Below are 19,285 nucleotides of genomic sequence, written 5' to 3' on the forward strand. Positions count from 1 at the left end.
TTAACCAACCTTCCTGGAAGTCCCTCATAACCCTTCTGCTTATAGTCTCATTGGCTACCACTTAGTCACATGACCATGACTTGCTAAAAGGAGGCTGTAAGTTTTAATCTCCTAGTGGGGTGCATTGCTATACAAAATAAAATTAGTGTTCTATTACTAGTAGAAACGAGGATAATTAATTTTGGGTGGCTACAGGCAGCCTCAGCCATGGTTACAACCTGTTGTGGTGCTTGACAAATAGGCTTAACAGGCATCTTTATGTCTCTGTTCTTTCTGTTCCACTTAGTGTCAATTTAACACTTAATTCTTCTTTGCTTCATATGTATCTTTTTTTTTTTTTTTTTTTCCAGCTACACTGAAAGTTTCTTGGGGGATAAAGACCCCCATCATACTTCTTTGTTTGTTTCATAACACCTAGCAGAATGCTTGGCACTTGGGCCACATAGAAGGAACTTAATATTTGTTTGTTAATTAATTGATTTTATCTTCCACTAGGATTGTAGTTCTTTTAGCCTCTCATTGAATCTCCCCACCCGCCATGGGTATTTAATACTTTTTCTCCAGCTACAAACTAACAGCTATTTAGAGAGCATATATTGTAGATTTTCATTCCTTTGATACTTTTTCTTGTTTTTTAATGTTAATGTTTTTTAAAAGTTACTCTGTCGAGTTGATAATTTAACATTTTATCTTTCTTTAGTTAATATATTTCAAATGTATTTTTTTTTCTACACCTAGTGCTTCAGGATAAATACCTCGAATTAAACCTAAAGAATAATGCATATATAACATATATCAATTACATATATATCTGTTCTATACTTCTTAATTATGTATAGAATCTGACTTTTTAAAATGCCGCACTTGGCAGGGCCTCAGGAAACGATTTTTCTGTGCATGTTTAACTCACCCATTTGTTTATAAGGAAGCTCAATACTTTGAAAAAAAGCTTAGGTCACATTTCTCTGACACATTGATTTTGAGCTGCTGGTGATTTTTCTTTTTCTCCCCGACTATGGATGAGAAGAGAGGAAGAACTAACTGGAGAGAGAAGACTCTCTCTAAGAAGATAAAGAAATAGTATTACTAGAAATTTCTTTCCCATCTGCTTGAGTCAGACTTTATGGTAAAAATAAGATCTTATAGTATCAAAGTATCTTGGGGTAGAAGAATTTATAGGAGTTCTTTTTATTCTACTTTGGAACTCACTGAATGGAATATTTTAAACATGTTTTATGCTTCCTTCAAATTTATTCCTTCACAGGAATACATTACATTAGTAGCATATGAATATATAAATATAATACAGTTTCATACCCCCAAATCAATATGCTAATATATTCATAAACCCAAGCATGTATATGTCTTATATAAACACATACATAAGTGCTAAGAGATAAAGGTATGTTGCTACAAATTCTTCTTGGAACAAAGTTTGTTATAAATAAAATAAAAAGTATATATCATTCAGTATGTACACTCAAAAAGAGGAGGTAGGTAGACATACATGAATGGTTATTGGGTTTAATATTTAGGTAGATATTAAGTGGGTGGGAGAGAGGGCTGGGCAGTAAAGGAACTATACAATGTTAATAAGAAGGAGAACACATATTAACTAAAAATCATAATAGCTTTATGGTACTTTTTAATGGTACTTTTTGACCAGTATACAAATAACATAGAGTCATTTATAAAAAGTTTATATTTCTTTCTAGTTTGACTTTATTTGGTTTTGTTCTCATAGATGTTTTCTCCCAGATGTCAGATTCCAATGGCTTAATGATATTTAGCAAGTTTGACCAGTTTCTGAAGGAAGTTCTGAAGCTCCCAACAGCTGTCTTTGAAGGGCCATCTTTTGGTTACACAGAGCACTCAGTCCGCACCTGTTTTCCACAGCAGGTAAGGACAGTTTTGTAGAATCTAGGACTAGAAGAGCACTCATCCATCCCTCCGCCCTTTATTAGATTTCACCAGATTGCTTCTAGTCTAGGGACACAAAGCCTTGAGTAGAGGAGGGAAAAGAGCTTTAAGTGGGAGGGGTGTGTAAAAGAGGGCAGACAAAAAATTCACCTACGAATTCTGGTTTGGGGGAGAGGGGAGCCTTTTCTGGAAAATGGTAACATATGTAAAATTTTAAATTACCAACATTTTAAAGAAAAATATTGAAGATGAAGTGTTTATATTATTGCTACTGGACATATATTACTTGCCTGAATGAGTTCTTTCAACTGTGAAATAGAAGAATTTTGGCGTAAAACTCTATACAATACTGGGCCATTGTTTTCTCAGCACCAAAGACAAGGAATGCTACACAACTCTCAGCTGCCAGCTCAAAATCTCTCGAGGGTACACTCTCGTTTTCATGTGAAGAAACGATAGACTGGGTTTCCTCTTTATTTGTGAGTGTCCTTGTGTGATCCTGCCCTAGAGATTGTATGTGTGAATTCCTGAGATCTTAACTGTGTCTCAGGGGTCTCAGAGCAGAGTGGATGCTGGCAGTGGCTCCATTTGTGCAGGTAGACATGAGATAAAAGGAGCTTCATGCTAAGCTTAGAAAGTTCTGGAAAGGGGGGAATTACTGAAAAATCTGTGTTAAAACTAATGAGTAAAAGATTAATGGAAGTAGGATATTGACATAGTCTGAAAGTATCTCCTCATAAGATGTTTACTTTTTATTTAAAAATTTTATTTATTTGAGAGAGAGAGAGAGTGTGCATGCATGTGTGCTCAAGCAGGAGAGGGGCAGAGAGAAGGATTCCAAGCAGGCTCTGTGCTGTCAGTGCAGAACCCGACGTGGGGCTCAATCCCATGAACTGCAAGATCATGGCCTGAGCCGAAATTAAGGATTGGATGCTCAACTGACTGAGCCCCACCCTAAGATGTTTATTAATTATGAAAGGAAATGTAGTAACATTAGAAAGTTACTATGTTACAATAGAGAAACCTGTCAGATTGACATTAACCGAGTGATCAAAGTCCCTATCACCGGCGAAGGGACAGACTGATATCCTTGCCTCCTGAGCGGATGCACCAAGATGTACCCAGTATCACTGTTGTGGTACTTGGGCCAGAAAAGCACAGCCTGAGTCTCCTCTTCCTTTTTTTTTTTTTTTTTTTTTTTCCCATTTTTTTATGTTTGGTTTTATTTTTTACAGTTTTATTGAGATGTAATTCACATATAACACTGTAAAAGCTTAAGGTGTACAACGTAATGATTTGAGATTTGTATATCTTGCAAAACATTTATCACAATAAGTTTATTAACATCTGGCCTGAGTCTCATCTTGAGGAACCATCTGACAAACCCAACTGAAGATAGTTCTACAAAATAACTGGCCTATACACTTTAAGAATGTCCATGTCGTGAAAGACAAAAAAACAAAAAACAAAAAAAACCCAAAAAACCCAAAAAAACAAAAACCTGTTCCAGGTTACAGGAATCTAAAGAGATAAGAAAAACCCAATGCAGTTTATGATCCAGGGTTTTCTTTTTGTTATAAAGGACATTGTTGGGACAATTGAAAAAATCTGAATACGTTTTGTAGACTAGATAGTAGTATTTTGTTATTAAATGTTAATTTCCTGATTTTGATATTTGTATTAAATTATGTGAGAAAATAACCTTGTTTTTAAGAAATATAGGTATTTAATTTAAGGGTAAAGGGGCATCTCTTCTGCAGTGTTAACATTTGAGAAATCTTGGTAAATGGGGAATTTTTTTGTAATCTTATGATCTTTCTAGAAGTCTGAAATTATTTAAAAATAAAAAGTTAACACATAAAAACAACAAATCTAAAAGTTTGAGAATTGAAGAAAGAACATCGTAAACCAGATCCTCCTGATCTGTGATACTTTGATTCACAAAAGAAGCAAAACCAAACACACACATACCTTTTTTTTTCTTTTACATTTAAAGTTAAGAATTCATATTTATTTGAACTCACATTTTCAAACACTATTTTGTAATTTGTTTAGAGATTACTCATTAGCTTTAGCACCGAAAGTGGCACCCATAATACTGGTGAGTTATTTTTAGTAAGTTCTGAGGAGATGTTCTTCCAAATTTGTACATACTTTGGCTTATTGTTTTTGTGGAAATTTGGCTCTACGCATACTTTATCTCTTTCTCAGTATAAATGACAATATCAGCTTTTAGCATAGTAAAGATAGCTCTATGCTTCATTTTATTCTAGTATAGTTTGCATTTGCCCCATAAATATGCATTTCTAAATGAGATGAGGCTTTCCATACATATGCTGGTACAGGAATGTCCTTCAGGTATTAAAATGCCCTGAAGCGATGTGAGGATGAGTGTGATAAAGAAACTACAAACATTTTCCATTGATTTTAATTTATTTTTTAAGTGGGCTTCACGTCCATTGTGGAGCCCACTGTGGGGCTTGAACTCACAGCTGTGAGAACTGAGTTGAGATCAAGAGCCAGATGTTCAACTGACTGAGCTACACAGGGGCCCCAGACAGTTTTCACTTAGAATTCCTCTCGGTGCCACTGCTTTAGTAGTACCATTACATTAAACGGTTGCCCCCACAATACTCTGGGGTAATCATATCTGATGTACGTGTGGCTTTTCACACAAGATACTTCCTGGAGGTCAGGCTAAAACTTGATTAAGTCCTGGAATGCTACTGTTAAGTAAAGTGTGTCAGAATGAATGGGGAAGGGAATTTATACAAAGAAGTGTCTGTGAAGAGTAACATCTGACCAGTGGATGGCAGTTAGGTGGGGTTTTAAACCTAAAGTAACCTTTGATCTGATTGTAACGTGAGGACTATAATGAGAATCTAGTACTGGAATGACAGTTTAAAATGTTGAAGAATGTACAGAAATTTCCAGCTGTTAATCCTAGGAGTGCTATCTAGGATTCTCCAGATCACCTTATGCCTTTATGGTGAGGCTTTTGAACTTACAGCTTGGCTGTTGCTTCTTATCTGCCTCTGATTCCTATAAAAAAACTCAGTCTGTGGTTTGGTATGTGCCAAATTTGAAAAAGTCAGAGCAGCATCTCAGGCTAGAGGAAACTTGAGCTTTCCTTGGTCTGTAAAGATGGCCCAAAAAAGGACCCTCAAAAGAAAAAGAAACTACTGGTAGAATGACCAAAAATATGAGACTTTGGACAGAGGTTCATGCAGCAAGAGTTAAGTCCAATGAGTTTTGGGTTTCTTTTTGAAAATGGGCTTTTCCCGTATGGTTTATTTTCCTACCTATGTGTTTTTTAACACGAGTTAACTTACCCACCATCAGATAGCGAGAGAACAGGGTCAGAGTAAAGTGGAAATTGCTCTGTTGACTCACGTGCAGTTTTCCCAGCATATTAATGTTCTGGGCTGAGCAAACAAGTGATCACAATGAAAGAGAATGTAGGACTGTTTTAAGAAAGAAGTGGAAAACCTGCAGAAGTACCTTTCTCTGGTGAAAGAAGCGGCTGGTTTGCAGGATTCATGAACTGCTTCACTTTCTGTAGTATTATAGGGTGAAACTGTGGATGCACAAGAAAGACGTGTGAAGACATTGTTTTTAGGACCCCTCACACCTGTGCTACAAAAATTGATTGATGGAGTTAGCTATTCCCTGGAGCCCATATTTAGTTTTGATAAAATTGATCTGTGGTACAAGTTGTATGCCCTTATTATAAAGAAGGGAAAAAATGTCTCAGGACTTAGGACTGAAAGGTATCATCTGATAGTGACCTTGTTGGCAGTGCCTGTGAGAGATTTAATTGTGCTATTAGTGTTGCTATTGTTTTGTTCTCTGTTTACAAGGTGGCATCTGTTTTTAGGTTTGTGCCAACCCTGTTTTTTCTCACATACCTTATTTTTAAATCCACGGCTTTGCAGTATGCAGCTTTTCAGTGATGTCTGCATTGCATTACAGGAGAAATTCTTGAATTTTTCAAATGATGTGAAGAGAATTACGTGTTTCTTTATTTTAATATAGCTTGAATTCTTTTTTAAAAAATAATTTTGCCTGCTTTTCACAAACAGACCCCAAAAAAGATGTTGGACTTAACATAGTTTTAAAAACACAACAAATATTAAAGGCATTTATAAGCTAATTCAGCAGAACACATCCACTGGAATAGCTAAAATTCAGACTGACAACTAATGTTGGTGAAGATTTGGAGCGACTAGAACTCTCATATGAGCCACTTTGGAAGATGCTCTGGTGGTTTCCTATAAACCTCAATATCAAAGATTCTTTTATCAGTTTCATAAGCATCTGAGGTGTCCGTAATAAACCACTGGAGTGAAGTTAATTCAAGAAATAGTATGCCTGGAATTTGCTTCAAAATATTCCAGACTGAAGGAATGGTGAAGGCATAAATTAAAATTAGTCATTGTTGAGAATTGTTGAAGCTGGGTAACAAGCATATTATACTATTCTCTCTACTTTGGTATATTTTAAAATTTTTAGAAAAAATCTAGCTGTTTATTTGTGCTAATGATTATTGTCTGTATAAAGCACAGGGTTAACATAGCACCTCAAGGCTAATATTTTGGTGGGTAGGCCAGGTGTATTGATTTTTCATTGTTTGTAAACTAACAAACTGACTTTAGAGACTTAAAAGTTATTAAAAAACAAGCAGTGAATATGTTAAATCTCTCCCCAATTTTTCTAAACTTCAGAGTTTAAGGATGAGTTCTGTTTCTCCTTAAAAAGATGATTGCTATTTGTTGTGCTATTTATTTTTTAGGTTCATATTGACTTTAGTTTGAAGTGTTCAGTCCATCCTGCAGAGGATCTTAAACTTGATGTCCGTCTTTATGGAAGACTGAATGAGTAGGGGAGAGAGGGAGATGGGAAGGGAGCGGTGCTCTTTCACTGGGTGTTGCGGGACTCTCCGTGATTCACGGGGAGGCGGGCAGTGGGTAGAGATGGGATTACATTATCACCAGTGGATTTTTCAGAACAGCAACAGTATTTCTTGTGCCTGGAGATGTCCTCTGGCTATACTTTGATCCACATATCCTCTTCTGCTACATGCCAAAATGACTTTTCTCCCCACGCCATCTTTGAAGTGAGACATTTTCTGGATGTTCTGACTTTGTTTTCCTGGACGTTGTATAAAGTTTGGTAAGAATTACCTGGTGCGTGTATATGTGTATTTCATAGGAATTGCAATTAAGCAGATTTTACAATCTCCATCAGCAGTCCCTCATTACCAAGATAATCTAGTTGGGTAATTACCATGTTTCATTGATTTGAAGACACTCTTTCACACCTTACCATCTCTGATATCCAGGTACCTCATACAGACAATAATATCTTACAATTGCACTTGGCCAGTAGTTATGATGGGTTGTCTTTTCTTGCACATGTGTGAACTTGGTCAGAGCTGTTCCTGTTGTCACTTCAGCTGAATTATGTCCACATTTGGTCCTGCGTGTGCTGTCATTTCAAATGATATTAGCTCTCACTGAAATGCCAATAACCCCTGACCTTCTTTCTCTCCAACAGAAGCCCTCATATTTCATATCCCAGATAAAATAGCCCTTCTTCTTTGATGCTCTGAATCTTTCACTGTAGGATTAATTGTTCCTCTTCTGCATTCCCATGGCGTGTTATATCTAGTTCACTTATGCCTTGAAGGGATACACCTTGATCTCCTTCAACTTTATATCCCCGTGACTAACAGTGTCTGGAAAATGATTGATGCTTACTAGAGATTTGTTGGATTAAATGATTTAAATCAAATATGGCATGAGAAAGTGTCTTGGTTTGAATTCTAACTGAAAGCTTAAATCTCATGGATGTATCTGAAACCTTGTTGTTGTTTTCATTGATATTTTTATTCTGTGATTTTCTCAAATGAAACAGTCTTTGCAGTGAGGAAAATATAGTATTTCAGAAGTAGTGAAGTTTTCCCCATTTTTTAACCATAATAAATAAAATCATCTCTAACAAAGAGCACAGCAGGGGTGCCTGGGTAGCTCAGTCCGTTGAGCGTCCAACTTTGGCTCAGGTCATGATCTCACAGTTTGTGAGTTCAAGCCCCACATTGGGCTAGCTGCTTGTCAGCACAGAGCCTGCTTCAGATCCTCTCCCCCCCCCCCCCCCCCCGCCCTTCTCTGTCCCTCCCCTGCTTGTGCTCTTTCTTTGTCTCCCAAAAATAAACATTAAAAAAGGAGCACAGCAGCATGATATTATTATGTCATTACAAAGTACTTTAATTTTTCAAGTTCAAAATAAATTTGTGATATGGTCAAATTCAGTGTCTAATAATAATCAAAAGGCTGACCCATAGCACTGGTCCTATAACCAGTTAATTTATGTTTGTCCTGGTCAGACAAAATATTTTTAACTCTACACAAAAGTTTGTATAAAAATATTTTAATCTAGAAGACTTTAAAAACATTTTTAAAAATGTTTCAGGTTTGTTAACCGTATGTCATTCATGGTTTTACTGATTACCAAGTAAGTCAGAGCAATGAATAAGAAATACTTACCTGTTGGGGAACGTGGATGGCTCAGTTGGTAGAGCATGTGACTCCTGATCTCGGGGTTGTAAGTTCAAGCCCCACATTGGGTATAGAGATTAAAAATAAAAGTCTTTAAAAAAAAAAAACAAAACTTACCTGTTGCCCATAAGGAAATAGGAGGTTTTAATGGAAATGATGAGGCTGGAAATTGTACCTGTGATGACCCAATGCTAAACTAATTTACTTGTTTTCTCATGTTGTTTTAGTGATACTGGATTTCTTATTTTTAAGGGGTGGTCTCTACCCCCTTTTAAAACAGGGAAAATGTAGTCATGGGTAGAGGGAAGGAGGTGAGAATGGCTCTAGGGTAATAATTGTCAGTATTGAGGATTAGAATAACAAAGGGCAGGAAGGTAGGTGACAAAAAGAAATGCTTACTTCCAGGGAAAAATACATATGAGTACACACAAGGATAGAAACAGCCTCAGTGTTTTATAGAGGAAGGCAGAGATAAATCGTGGCATCTCAGCTCAGTGGATCAGGCAGCTGTTAAAATGATTAGAAATGAAGACCTTGTAGCAAAACAATTAGTATTTAAAAAAAAGTTAAGTGAAAAAACATTATATATTTTTATCTACCCTATGTACATAATTACATAGAATCATATGTACATTTACAGGGAAATATAGGAAAATGAGAATTGTGGGAAGCAGTTTTTGTAATTTTGTTGTAGTTTTTGTTATAAATACTGTGCTATAAAAATAGAGAAAAATGCGGGGCACCTGGGTGGCTCAGTCGGTTGAGCGTCTGACTTCGGCTCTCACAGCTTGTGGGTTCGAGCCCCACGTCGGGCTCTGTGCTGACAGCTGAGAGCCTGGAGCCTGCTTCGGATTCTGTGTCTCCCTCTCTCTCTGCCCCTAACCCACTCGCATTCTGTCTCTGTCTCTCTCAAAAATAAATAAACATTTAAAAAAAAAAAAGTTTTTTTTTTTAAATAGGGAAAAATGCAAAGAATGTGTTCAACTCAAGGATGAAAAACAAAACAAAAAAGGAGAAAAAAGTGCTAACTGGTCATTTACACAGTTATTTACTAAGTCATGGAATTTTTGACCTGAGAAGTCTAGCTCAGCAGTTCTCAAACTTTTTGGTCTCAGGACCTCTTTACAATAAAAATTATTGAGGACCCCAAAGAGCTTTTGTTCATGTGAGTTATTTCTATTAATAGTTCTATACTAGAAATTAAAATTGAGAAATTAAAGATATTGTCGTGTAAAAATAACAATGAGAAGTCTGTTAAATCTTAAATGTTTTTATGAAAAAAAGCTATATATTTGAAAACATTTTTATGAAAAAAAAGCTATATATCCCAAAACAAAAAAAATTAACAAGAATGCCATGGTTCTACATTTTTGCAAATCATTTTAATATTTGGCTCAGTTGAAGATAGCTGGATTGTCCTATCTGCTTATCCTTTCAATCTGTTGTGATACGTTGTTTTAGTTAAAGTATAGAAAGAAATCTGGCCTCGCGTGGCGAGGAGTTGGGAAAGGGAGGAGTGCTTTAGTAGCTTTTTCAGATGGTTGTGAATCTGCCGCCTTGCCTCTGGAATGCCCACTGTTTGCCTATAAGAGAATGAGATTGAAAAGGGCAAATAATGTCTGAGAATTCTATGAAAATAGCCCCAGCCTCAGGGACTCATTGAAAATGTTTTAGGAACCAACAAGGCAGCTTCTGAACACACTTGAGAACTACTGCTCTACCCTTTGATAGGTGACAAAACTGAAACCAGAAGGGTAAGCGATTTTCCCCAAATCACATGGTTTATTGAAGACACTACTGGGACACAGTTCTGGTTTCATTCCTCATGATTTTGGAGGACTTCACATTACAGTATGACCTTGGAACAACTTTTGTAAGCTGACCCTGAGCATTTTTATCAGGGTCTAATGAGATGTCATATATAATTGTTCCTTTTCATCTCGAAGATTAAAAAAGAAGCCTCCATGATAGGTGAGTCAAAACTTTTTAGAGAAAGTAGCATTAGAATTACAGGTAGACTTGTAAAAGTTAATTTTAATATTAGATATAAAATAACAAATTAGATATAAAATATATAGAAATATTAATTAAAACATACATTTAAGTTTTGGTTGCTACCTCTTGCTAGCTAAAAAACACTTCTTAGTATCTTCTTTCTCAGTAATGTTACGGGGACACTTTTCATTTTTTTGTTGCTTTGTTACAGTTATGTGCATATCCATAGGAAGAGGCATTTTCTATATCTGGACCTCCATTCAAATGTTTGGTGACTTTCTGGTTTTCTTTTTCATGTTGTTCTCTCATTCCTCCGAGATTCCACCGAGGTGTCAGAAACGTTAGGGACTTGGATGCCTGAGATGGAAAACACTTTGGAAAACTTTATTTAGCCTAATTGAGTAGATATTTTTCAAATTTCACCCACGCACGGGTATCTATAAAGGGCCTTTGTATGGTAGGTTCTTACTATTATCACCCTCATTCAGCCCTCTTGCTCGCCCCTTCCCTCCCTCAAGTCAGTGTTGGCCTCCAGCCTCTGTCCTGAATCTGAGGCTTTCCTTCCTATTTCTTCATCTTTTTTGAGTTTTATTGCAAAAGCCTTTCTTGCTCTACATCTACTTTATCCTCCCTTTTCTGTTCCCTACTTACCAGTTTCTTTTTTTTTTTTAAGATTATTCTTAATAAGAATTGTCTCCAATTTACATACAGTGAAATCAAGATTCTCATAGTTGCCAAACAGATACACAGAAGTGAGTCTGTAGTCTCCTGTTTGCATGATGGAACCATCACTGCAAAGGTGTCATGGTGGATCAGATACAAATGCTGGAGGCCTCCATCCTCCTGACTAACCACCCCGGTGCCTTCACTTGTTGCTTCCAGTTTGAGGTGAACGGATTAGTGGTAAAAATCACTTGTTTTATAATGTACTGGCAGAATCTTTGAGTCGGCTCTAACCAATTTTGTCCTTTTTTTTTCCTTCCTGAAATAAAGTATTTTAAAGTTTTATGGGGAAACACTCCATTTCATATACCCTGTTTTTCACCTCAAGAAAAGGTGGTGGGACTGAGAACGTACTTACTTGGGAGAGTGAGATGAGATTCTGGGTGCCTTTTTGTGTCCACATGCTCCAGTCCTCATTCCCTCCCCCTGCCTTTGAATGGTGGGACCAGGGCTTGTTAGAAAAGCACTACTTACTGGGCCTGTATCCCCTGCTCTCCTGTGTTCACCCTTTTGTCTCTGCCCTTCTTTAGGAATAAAGTTGGAAGTGGGGGCCTCCGTGTCCAGGTTGTAATCATAGAGCTCTCCCATCTAGTTGTAAGACATTCCTCTTTCCTCCTTTTTTCTTTCCTTTTTTGGAGCAGGAAAGGTGCTTTGTGGGTTAGAGGAAATAAGGAAAATTCATTAATTTGAAAATTTTTGATAATCTATTCTATCTATATCTCATGGCTCTATTTTTTCTAAACTGTTTTCTGATTTTTTTGTATCCAGTGGAATGTAATTATACCGGTGTTTCACATACAGTGGAAGCTTCGTATGTATTTGTTTAAAAGAGAGAAATAAAGATGAAACAGAAAAATGCAGTCTAGCTGGGGAGATGATGTAATGGGGGGGTGATGGACATTGGATGTTTAGGCTCTAATTTCGTCCAATTCTTCCTTTAGTTTTCTTTCTTTCTTTCTGTACAAGAAAGTTGTTAAATGATGTTTAAGAGTGTTTGCCCCTCACTGCAGTATTTATTTAGTGATAACACACCAATGTTATGAAATGCTGGAGATACGGTAAACAATAAATGGAGAAGTTCTGCTTTCACTGATTTTTTTAATGTTTATTTATTGTTTTATTTTGAGAGAGAGAGAGTGAGCGAGAGCAAGCATGGGAGAAGAGCAGAAAGAGAGGTAGAGAGAATCCCGAGCAGGCTCCACACTGTCAGTGGGGAGCCTGACTTGGGGCTTGATTCCATGAACGGTGAGATTATGACCTGAGCCAAAATCAAGAGTCGGGCACTTAACCACCTGAGCCACCCAGGCGTCCCTCACTGATGTTGTTTTATAATAAGGTGTGGGATGTCTGTCTCCTCCACTGGTTAATAATAGTAGTTTGAAGGACAGCTGAGTTCCTGTGCTGGCTTTGTGTCCTATTTGAGTAGGACCTTCACAAGTCATATAAACGCTTCTTTATTTTCTCATCTGTAATATGAAGTTAGTCATAATACCTAACCTATTTACCTGGTACAGTTGTTTTAAGACTCAAAATAATGTGTGTGGAAATGCATGTGACTATTGTAGTGACATACAGTATGTTGCATTGTCTCTAGTAATGTAAAATATTGTATTTTGCTATGGAATTTCACAAGGATTCCATTACAAGTTGGTTGGGAGGATTCTAGATCAACGTAATTTTGGAATTCATTAACAATATAAAGTATGTTTGCTCTTCTTCTCTTTACAGAAAAAGATCATGCTAAATATGTTTTTAGACACAATGATGGCCGATCCTCCCCCCCAGTGCCTTGTCTGGCTACCTCTCATGCATAGGCTTGCCCATGTTGAGAATGGTAAGTGGAACTTTTATCATTCAGTTTCTTGTGCTATAGGAAATACACGAGCTGATAGTATTTTGTAATGTCCTTAGCTATTACCATTGAAAATTATAATTGACATTTGTTGTCACTCTGTCATTTGGATTTGTGATTTTAGCTTTCAAAAGAGGGATATTTCTTTCTTTTTTTAAATTACAAGTTCATTTATTTTTTTAATGCTTATTTTACTCTTGAGAGAGAAAGAGAGAGAGACAGACAGAGCATGAATGGGGAGGGGCAGAGCGAGAGGGAGACACAGAATCTGAAGCAGGCTCCAGGCTCTGAGCTGTCAGCACAGAGTCCGATGCGGGGCTCGAACCCACGAACTGTGAGGTCAGACACAGGTGAAGTCAGACACTTACCCTACTGAACCACCCAGGCGCCTCGATGGATATTTATTTCTTAAAGAAAAGTAAGGGAAGGGGACTTATTACTTAGGGTACCAAGAAATAGTAATATCAAACTTTGTGGTTCACACTCTTGGCTTTTCCCCCTGAGATTTCAGGTGATTGTTTTCTACTTGAACCGACCTGATTTACCTATGCCTTCCTTTTTTCCTTTAATTTATAAAATTCATAGTTCTAAAAAATTGCATATATGCAGTATCACCCACTAAAATTATAATGCTTTTAGAGTAGTTTCAAGGAGAATAGCTAAGGTAGGATTTGGTACTTCATACATCTTTACTTCTTCTTTTACTATTTTACCTTGAATTACTCTTGGTATCTTTTCCAGGAATTTGACTAAATCTGTTTTGCTTAAAATGACAGTTATCTCTTAGTAACTTCTTAATTTTTTCTTCTGCTGTTATCCATTTATCTCATTGTTTAGGTTGTCTGAGTTTGTTAAAGGAAAGGCTGAAGTTTTTTGTGTAACCTCCCTCCTTCCTCTCCGGGCCTTTGCCTGTATCTTATTCCGCCAAAGAGAACCAGTAACAAGTGAAAGGAGCTAAAAAGCAGAGCCCTTTTTCCCTTTGTAAGAACGAAATACACTTCCATACTCTTTTTATCTTCTCTCTGTCCCATCCATATCTTCTGTTTTTAAACCTCTCAGCCTTTTGCCCCACTGTGGCTTTAGTTCACAGGTACCTTAGATTCAGGATTATTTTCTTAAAGGTCTAGAATCTCTTGACTAAACTAAAACAGTTAAATAATTTTTTAACAAGATTTTTGGATAGAGATTTATACTGTTAAATTATTACAGTATTATTAGTTCTTTTGGAGGCAATACTTTTAACCTGAAGTGTTTTAGTACTTTTATATTCAATTTGTTTTCATGAAATCATTTTGTATTTGCTATGCCAAGTAGAAAGAATCTCTTTTGTTCTGATTTTTTTGTTATCATTGTGAACATTTTACTGTTACTTTGTGTATAGTGTATTACTTGTTGATTCCATTCTTATGAGGTTAGTGATATTTTCCTCAGCGACAGAGAAATAGTATGAACTCATTGCAATATCTTAAAAATAAAACATGTTATCTATCATGGTAACATTTATCTACATATCTTAATTTTTATGGCTGGAAGTAAATTCTAAAATTATGGTATTTCTATATGTTTCTATATGGTATTTTTGTTGTTGTTTGGGCTTTTTCTATGGAGTTCATCGCTGGAATCATATTGAAGTTAATAAGGACAGATATCTATTTGCTTAAGCAGAAGTTGCACTTTTTTTATTGAAAAATCCAAGCATATAATATATAAGAAGATACAACATGATGTATTCTTTCAAAAAGAATACTTTTACCAAAACTTGATCTTATTTATAATTGACCCAGTACATAGGTGATCCTTTCCTTATTCTGGCTCTCCTTTCCATCTGGTCAGCCCCTTATACTATCTATTGTAAGTGTTGGCTCTTGACTGGTGTAGAAGAAAAGAAAAATCACATAGACATGCATATTCATCCAAGATTATCAGAATATACTTGATAATTTAATATTAATATACCTATATTTAATATGTATATATTTTTAATTTTTTTGAATGTTTATTTTTGAGAGAGAGAGAGAGAGAGACAGACAGACAGAGCATGAGTGGGGGAGTCAGAGAGAGGGTGACACAGAATCTGAAGCAGGTTCCAGGCTCTGAGCTGTCAGCACAGAGCCCAATGTAGGGCTCAAACTCATGAGCCGTGAGATCATGACCTGAGCTGAAGTCGGACGCTCAACCGACTGAGCCACCCAGGTACCCCTATATATTATTTAATATTAACTGAAAGTTATATAGAATTATAAATTCTGATATGCTGATGTTGACTGTGTTGATATTAGCTCCAGATTGATTTGAGAGTAGTGTTCTTTGGTGGAACTTTACTAGATTGTATAGTTTTAATTTGGAGCACAGAGTCTTATCAGCACTTTCATTATTCCTTAGAAATATCTTGACGACAAAATGCTTGAATTTCTTAGAGGAATTATGTCCTTTGGAGTTCTTATTCCTGATTTTACTTTTTATAGTCTTTAATGATCTTGTTACATTGTTTTCTTCACCAAGTGCTCCTTTTTTTTCCCCCTGAGTCTTGATGTACATTTTTGGAAACAGAACCCAAAATCCTTATTTTATTTTTTTGAGAGAGAGAGAGAGGGTGCAAGTGAGCGAGGGGTAGAGAGAGAGGGAGAGAGATGTGGGGCTCACTCGAAGTGGGGCTCTAGCTCACCTGATGTGGGGTTCAAGCTTACCTGAAGTAGGGCTTGAACTCACGAACTGTGAGATCGTGACCTGAGCCAAAGTCAGATGCATAACCGACTGAGCCACCCAGGCGCCCCCCAAAACCCTTATTATTGAAATAAGATTGGATTTGTATACATATTGCTAGAAAGAGTTATTTAAATGAAGATTTGAATACTATATGCTCTTTTCCTATTGACTTCCATTTCTTGTGTTCAGAATTGAATTGCCAGAGGGAACAATTATGTTACCAACACTTAAAAGAATAAACAACTGTCTTTAATATACAGTTATGCATTGCCCACTTCCCACTCAGTGAACTGGATGTTCAGGCTGTAAGAGAATCCCAGCAATCTCTATGAATCCTGACTGCTACCTGGCAGGTTTGCATAAGGTGACATGCTGTATGAACGGAGAAAAGGGTGACAGGTCCCTAAGATTCCCTTCCTCCAAATCCCCGCTGCTTTGTTGGTCTAGAGTACTTTATTTTACTGTTTTGCTACTTAGAACTCTTACCTAAAACTAACATGGTAATATGTCTAGCCTTACTTTTTTTACCAGTAACCACAAACTTGTGCCCAGGCATGTTGTAGCATTTAGTTCAGCCAACATTTGAAGGCCTTCAGTTGAAGGTACTGTGTAAAATACCATTTTCAGGTAATAGACACCCATAGTATATCATTCCAGGTGTTATTAGCAAAGAAACAAATGTCTGTACAGCTGACAATGATAAATCTCTTTAAAAAGCAATGGGTTTGAAAAATAAATTTTAGACTGAAAGTTTCTCTTCTTATATATTTATCTGAATTTGAGAAGCATGAGTCTCGTTTTAAAGAAATTGGTTATTTTCTAAGGTGAATTGGAAGGTAATATTCTTCTCTTTAATGTTTATTTATTTATTTTGAGAGAGAGCCAGCAAGCATGCGTGCACATGCAACACATGAGCAGGGGAGGGGCAGAGAGGGAGGCAGACAGTCTCAGCAGGTTCCATGCTCAGAGTGGAGCCCGACAGGGGGCTCAATGTCACCGCCAGGAGGTCACGGACTGAGCCTGTATCAAGAGTTAGAGGCTTAACCTATTAAGCCACCGGGCACCCCTGGAATGTAATATTGTAACTTGAAAAACTTTTCTCATTTATTGTTTTCCCCCCTTATTCTAGTAAATGGAGGCTCAGTTAACTAGGAGACGCTTCAGAGTTTTCAGTGTTAGTGTTGTTTTCACTTTTGCTTTTTTGCATCAGGTGTGGTTTTCCAGTGTATTGACTTGACTCTCCGAGTGAAAGTAAGATAACTTGCTTCTCCTCCTCTCCCGCCCCTTCTCCCCTGCCCTGCTGTCTGCCTGCCACAAGTCTTCCACCCCGTGGAGTGCTCCTATTGCCGGTGTGAGAGTATGATGGGCTTCCGGTACCGATGCCAGCAGTGCCACAACTACCAGCTCTGCCAAAACTGCTTTTGGCGTGGCCACGCCAGCGGCCCTCACAGCAACCAACACCAGATGAAGGAGCACTCCTCCTGGGTAACTGCTTCGTGTGTCAGTCCGGGTCCCCCGCTGTTCATCTTTCATCGCCAACAGCACCAGGAGGGTTTCCCGATAGGTCCCTGGCAAAGAGGGACGTGGTGCAGTCAGATCTAGGTGCCAACACTTGGGATGGGTTGCGAGCGTGTTGCGCTTCATCACCTGATTTTAAAAGCAGAATCTTTAAAGTTTCAGGAGCTGGAGGTATTATTACAGTTGAAATGGAAAAGTAAGCGAGAAGTGTCTTCTTATTTTAAAACTGTGCAAAGGGTATTCTCCCAAAGCTTCCTCTCTGAGCTTTATGTGGGATTGGAAGTTCTTTTTTTTATTTTTTTTTTTTAATTTTTTTTTTTCAACGTTTATTTTATTTTTGGGACAGAGAGAGACAAAGCATGAACGGGGGAGGGGCAGAGAGAGAGGGAGACACAGAATCGGAAACAGGCTCCAGGCTCTGAGCCATCATCAGCCCAGAGCCCGACACGGGGCTCGAACTCACAGACCGCGAGATCGTGACCTGGTTGAAGTCGGACGCTTAACCGACTGCGCCACCCAGGCGCCCCGAAAGTTCTTTTTTTTAAAGCATATTTTCTTCACGTCTGTAGGGCTTAAATGGGGTAAAGAAAGCTGCATGAAATAAAGGGGTTAATTTTTGTCTCTCTGAAGTTGGGGAAATATTGTATTTTACAGTTGCCACATCAGTGTCCTTATTTTCAAAAGTAGTCTTTTATTTTTATTAAAAAAATTTTTTTTAACGTTTATTAATTTTTGAGACAGAGAGACAGAGCATGAAGGGGGGAGGGGCAGAGAGAGAAGGAGACACAGAATCGGAAGCAGGCTCCAGGCTCTGAGCCATCAGCCCAGAGCCCGACGCGGGGCCCGAACTCATGGACCGCGAGATCGTGACCTGAGCTGAAGTCGGACGCTTAACCGACTGCGCCACCCAGGCGCCCCAAAAGTAGTCTTTTAAGTAACAGTATTTGGGTGGAGGTTGATGTGTGATTTTCCTATAGTGTTTACAAATCATGCAACAAGCTTAGCATCAATCATTTTTCTTCCCGTCTCTCGATTTATCTTCAGAGTCTTAAAAATGCCATATATTTTTTTAATGTTTATTTGAGAGAGAGAGAGAGAGAGAGAGAGAGAGAGAGAGAGAGAGAGGTGGGGAACAGGGAGGGGCAGAGAAAGAGGAGGACTGTTCACTGACTGCAGAGAGCCCGATGTGGGACTTGAACTCACGAACCATGAGATTATGACCTGAGCCGAAGTCAGGTGCTCAACCGACTGAGCCACCCAGGCAACCCCCACAAAATGCCGTACTTTTATTTCCAAAAAGTTGTTTTAAAAACTTTTCCCTCTGGTTTTCATTTGTTGGTTGGTTGGTTTGCTAAAGGGTAGAACATATAGAGGGTCCTAAGTGTAATTCAGGATTTAGGTTCTTACCCTTGGTCATCCTACTGGACTTTAAGTATTTAGAAAGCTTCAATAATCAGGATTTTTTTTTCTTTCCCTTTTTTCTAATTAGTCTTTTTAAAACTCAACCAAGAACAAAAAGAAGGTAAGTTCATATCAGGGATTAGTTAAAAAAAAAAAAAAAAGAACAACTTTCAATCCATGTGTGCACTTTACTTCCTACATCTCTGACATGTTAGAGGTAGTTTTTTGTTTTTTGTTTTTTGTTTTTTTATCAGATAGGTTTTCAGTTACACTTAACCATAAAATTTGTGTTAAACTGAACATCCTATCTGGGGTTTTGTTGTGTTGTAAATTCTAATCCTGTTTTTGGTTGAGAAGTGATTATTTAAAAATTTTTTAAACAAGTAAAGGAAAAAAATACAACGTAGTAGTCTCTTCCCTTTTTCATTGAATAGAGATAATTTATAGATTTCCAAGTTGTTGCTTTTCCCTTTCTTAAAGTACAAGTGTCCCTTGGTGGTAAATGATTTGTTAATGTTTTTCCCACTGTTTTTTTGTTTAGAGTCTAACTCTCAGCACTGAGATAGCTCTTTGTTCTGTTACCTTTTGTAATGATTGGATTCATTGGGATGTT

General features: G+C 37.5%; 1 protein-coding gene across 11 annotated transcripts in view; it reads left to right on the top strand.

The window, feature by feature from the left end:
* Nucleotides 1–19,285, top strand: part of DTNB (dystrobrevin beta) — a 242,119-nt gene that overhangs the window by 67,334 nt on the left and 155,500 nt on the right. For all 11 annotated transcript variants that reach the window (XR_003967936.1, XR_003967937.1, XM_030311510.1 and 8 more), the window contains exons 6-8: nt 1,745–1,899; nt 12,924–13,029; nt 17,072–17,238. Coding sequence is in view for 9 of the 11 variants with exons in the window: in XM_030311510.1 (XP_030167370.1) it covers nt 1,745–1,899; nt 12,924–13,029; nt 17,072–17,238 (428 nt within the window). In the remaining 2 variants the exon portion in view is untranslated. The remainder of the gene's footprint in view (nt 1–1,744; nt 1,900–12,923; nt 13,030–17,071; nt 17,239–19,285) is intronic.

Source organism: Lynx canadensis, chromosome A3 (assembly GCF_007474595.2).
Source record: "Lynx canadensis isolate LIC74 chromosome A3, mLynCan4.pri.v2, whole genome shotgun sequence".
Classification (NCBI taxonomy): Eukaryota; Metazoa; Chordata; class Mammalia; order Carnivora; family Felidae; genus Lynx; species Lynx canadensis.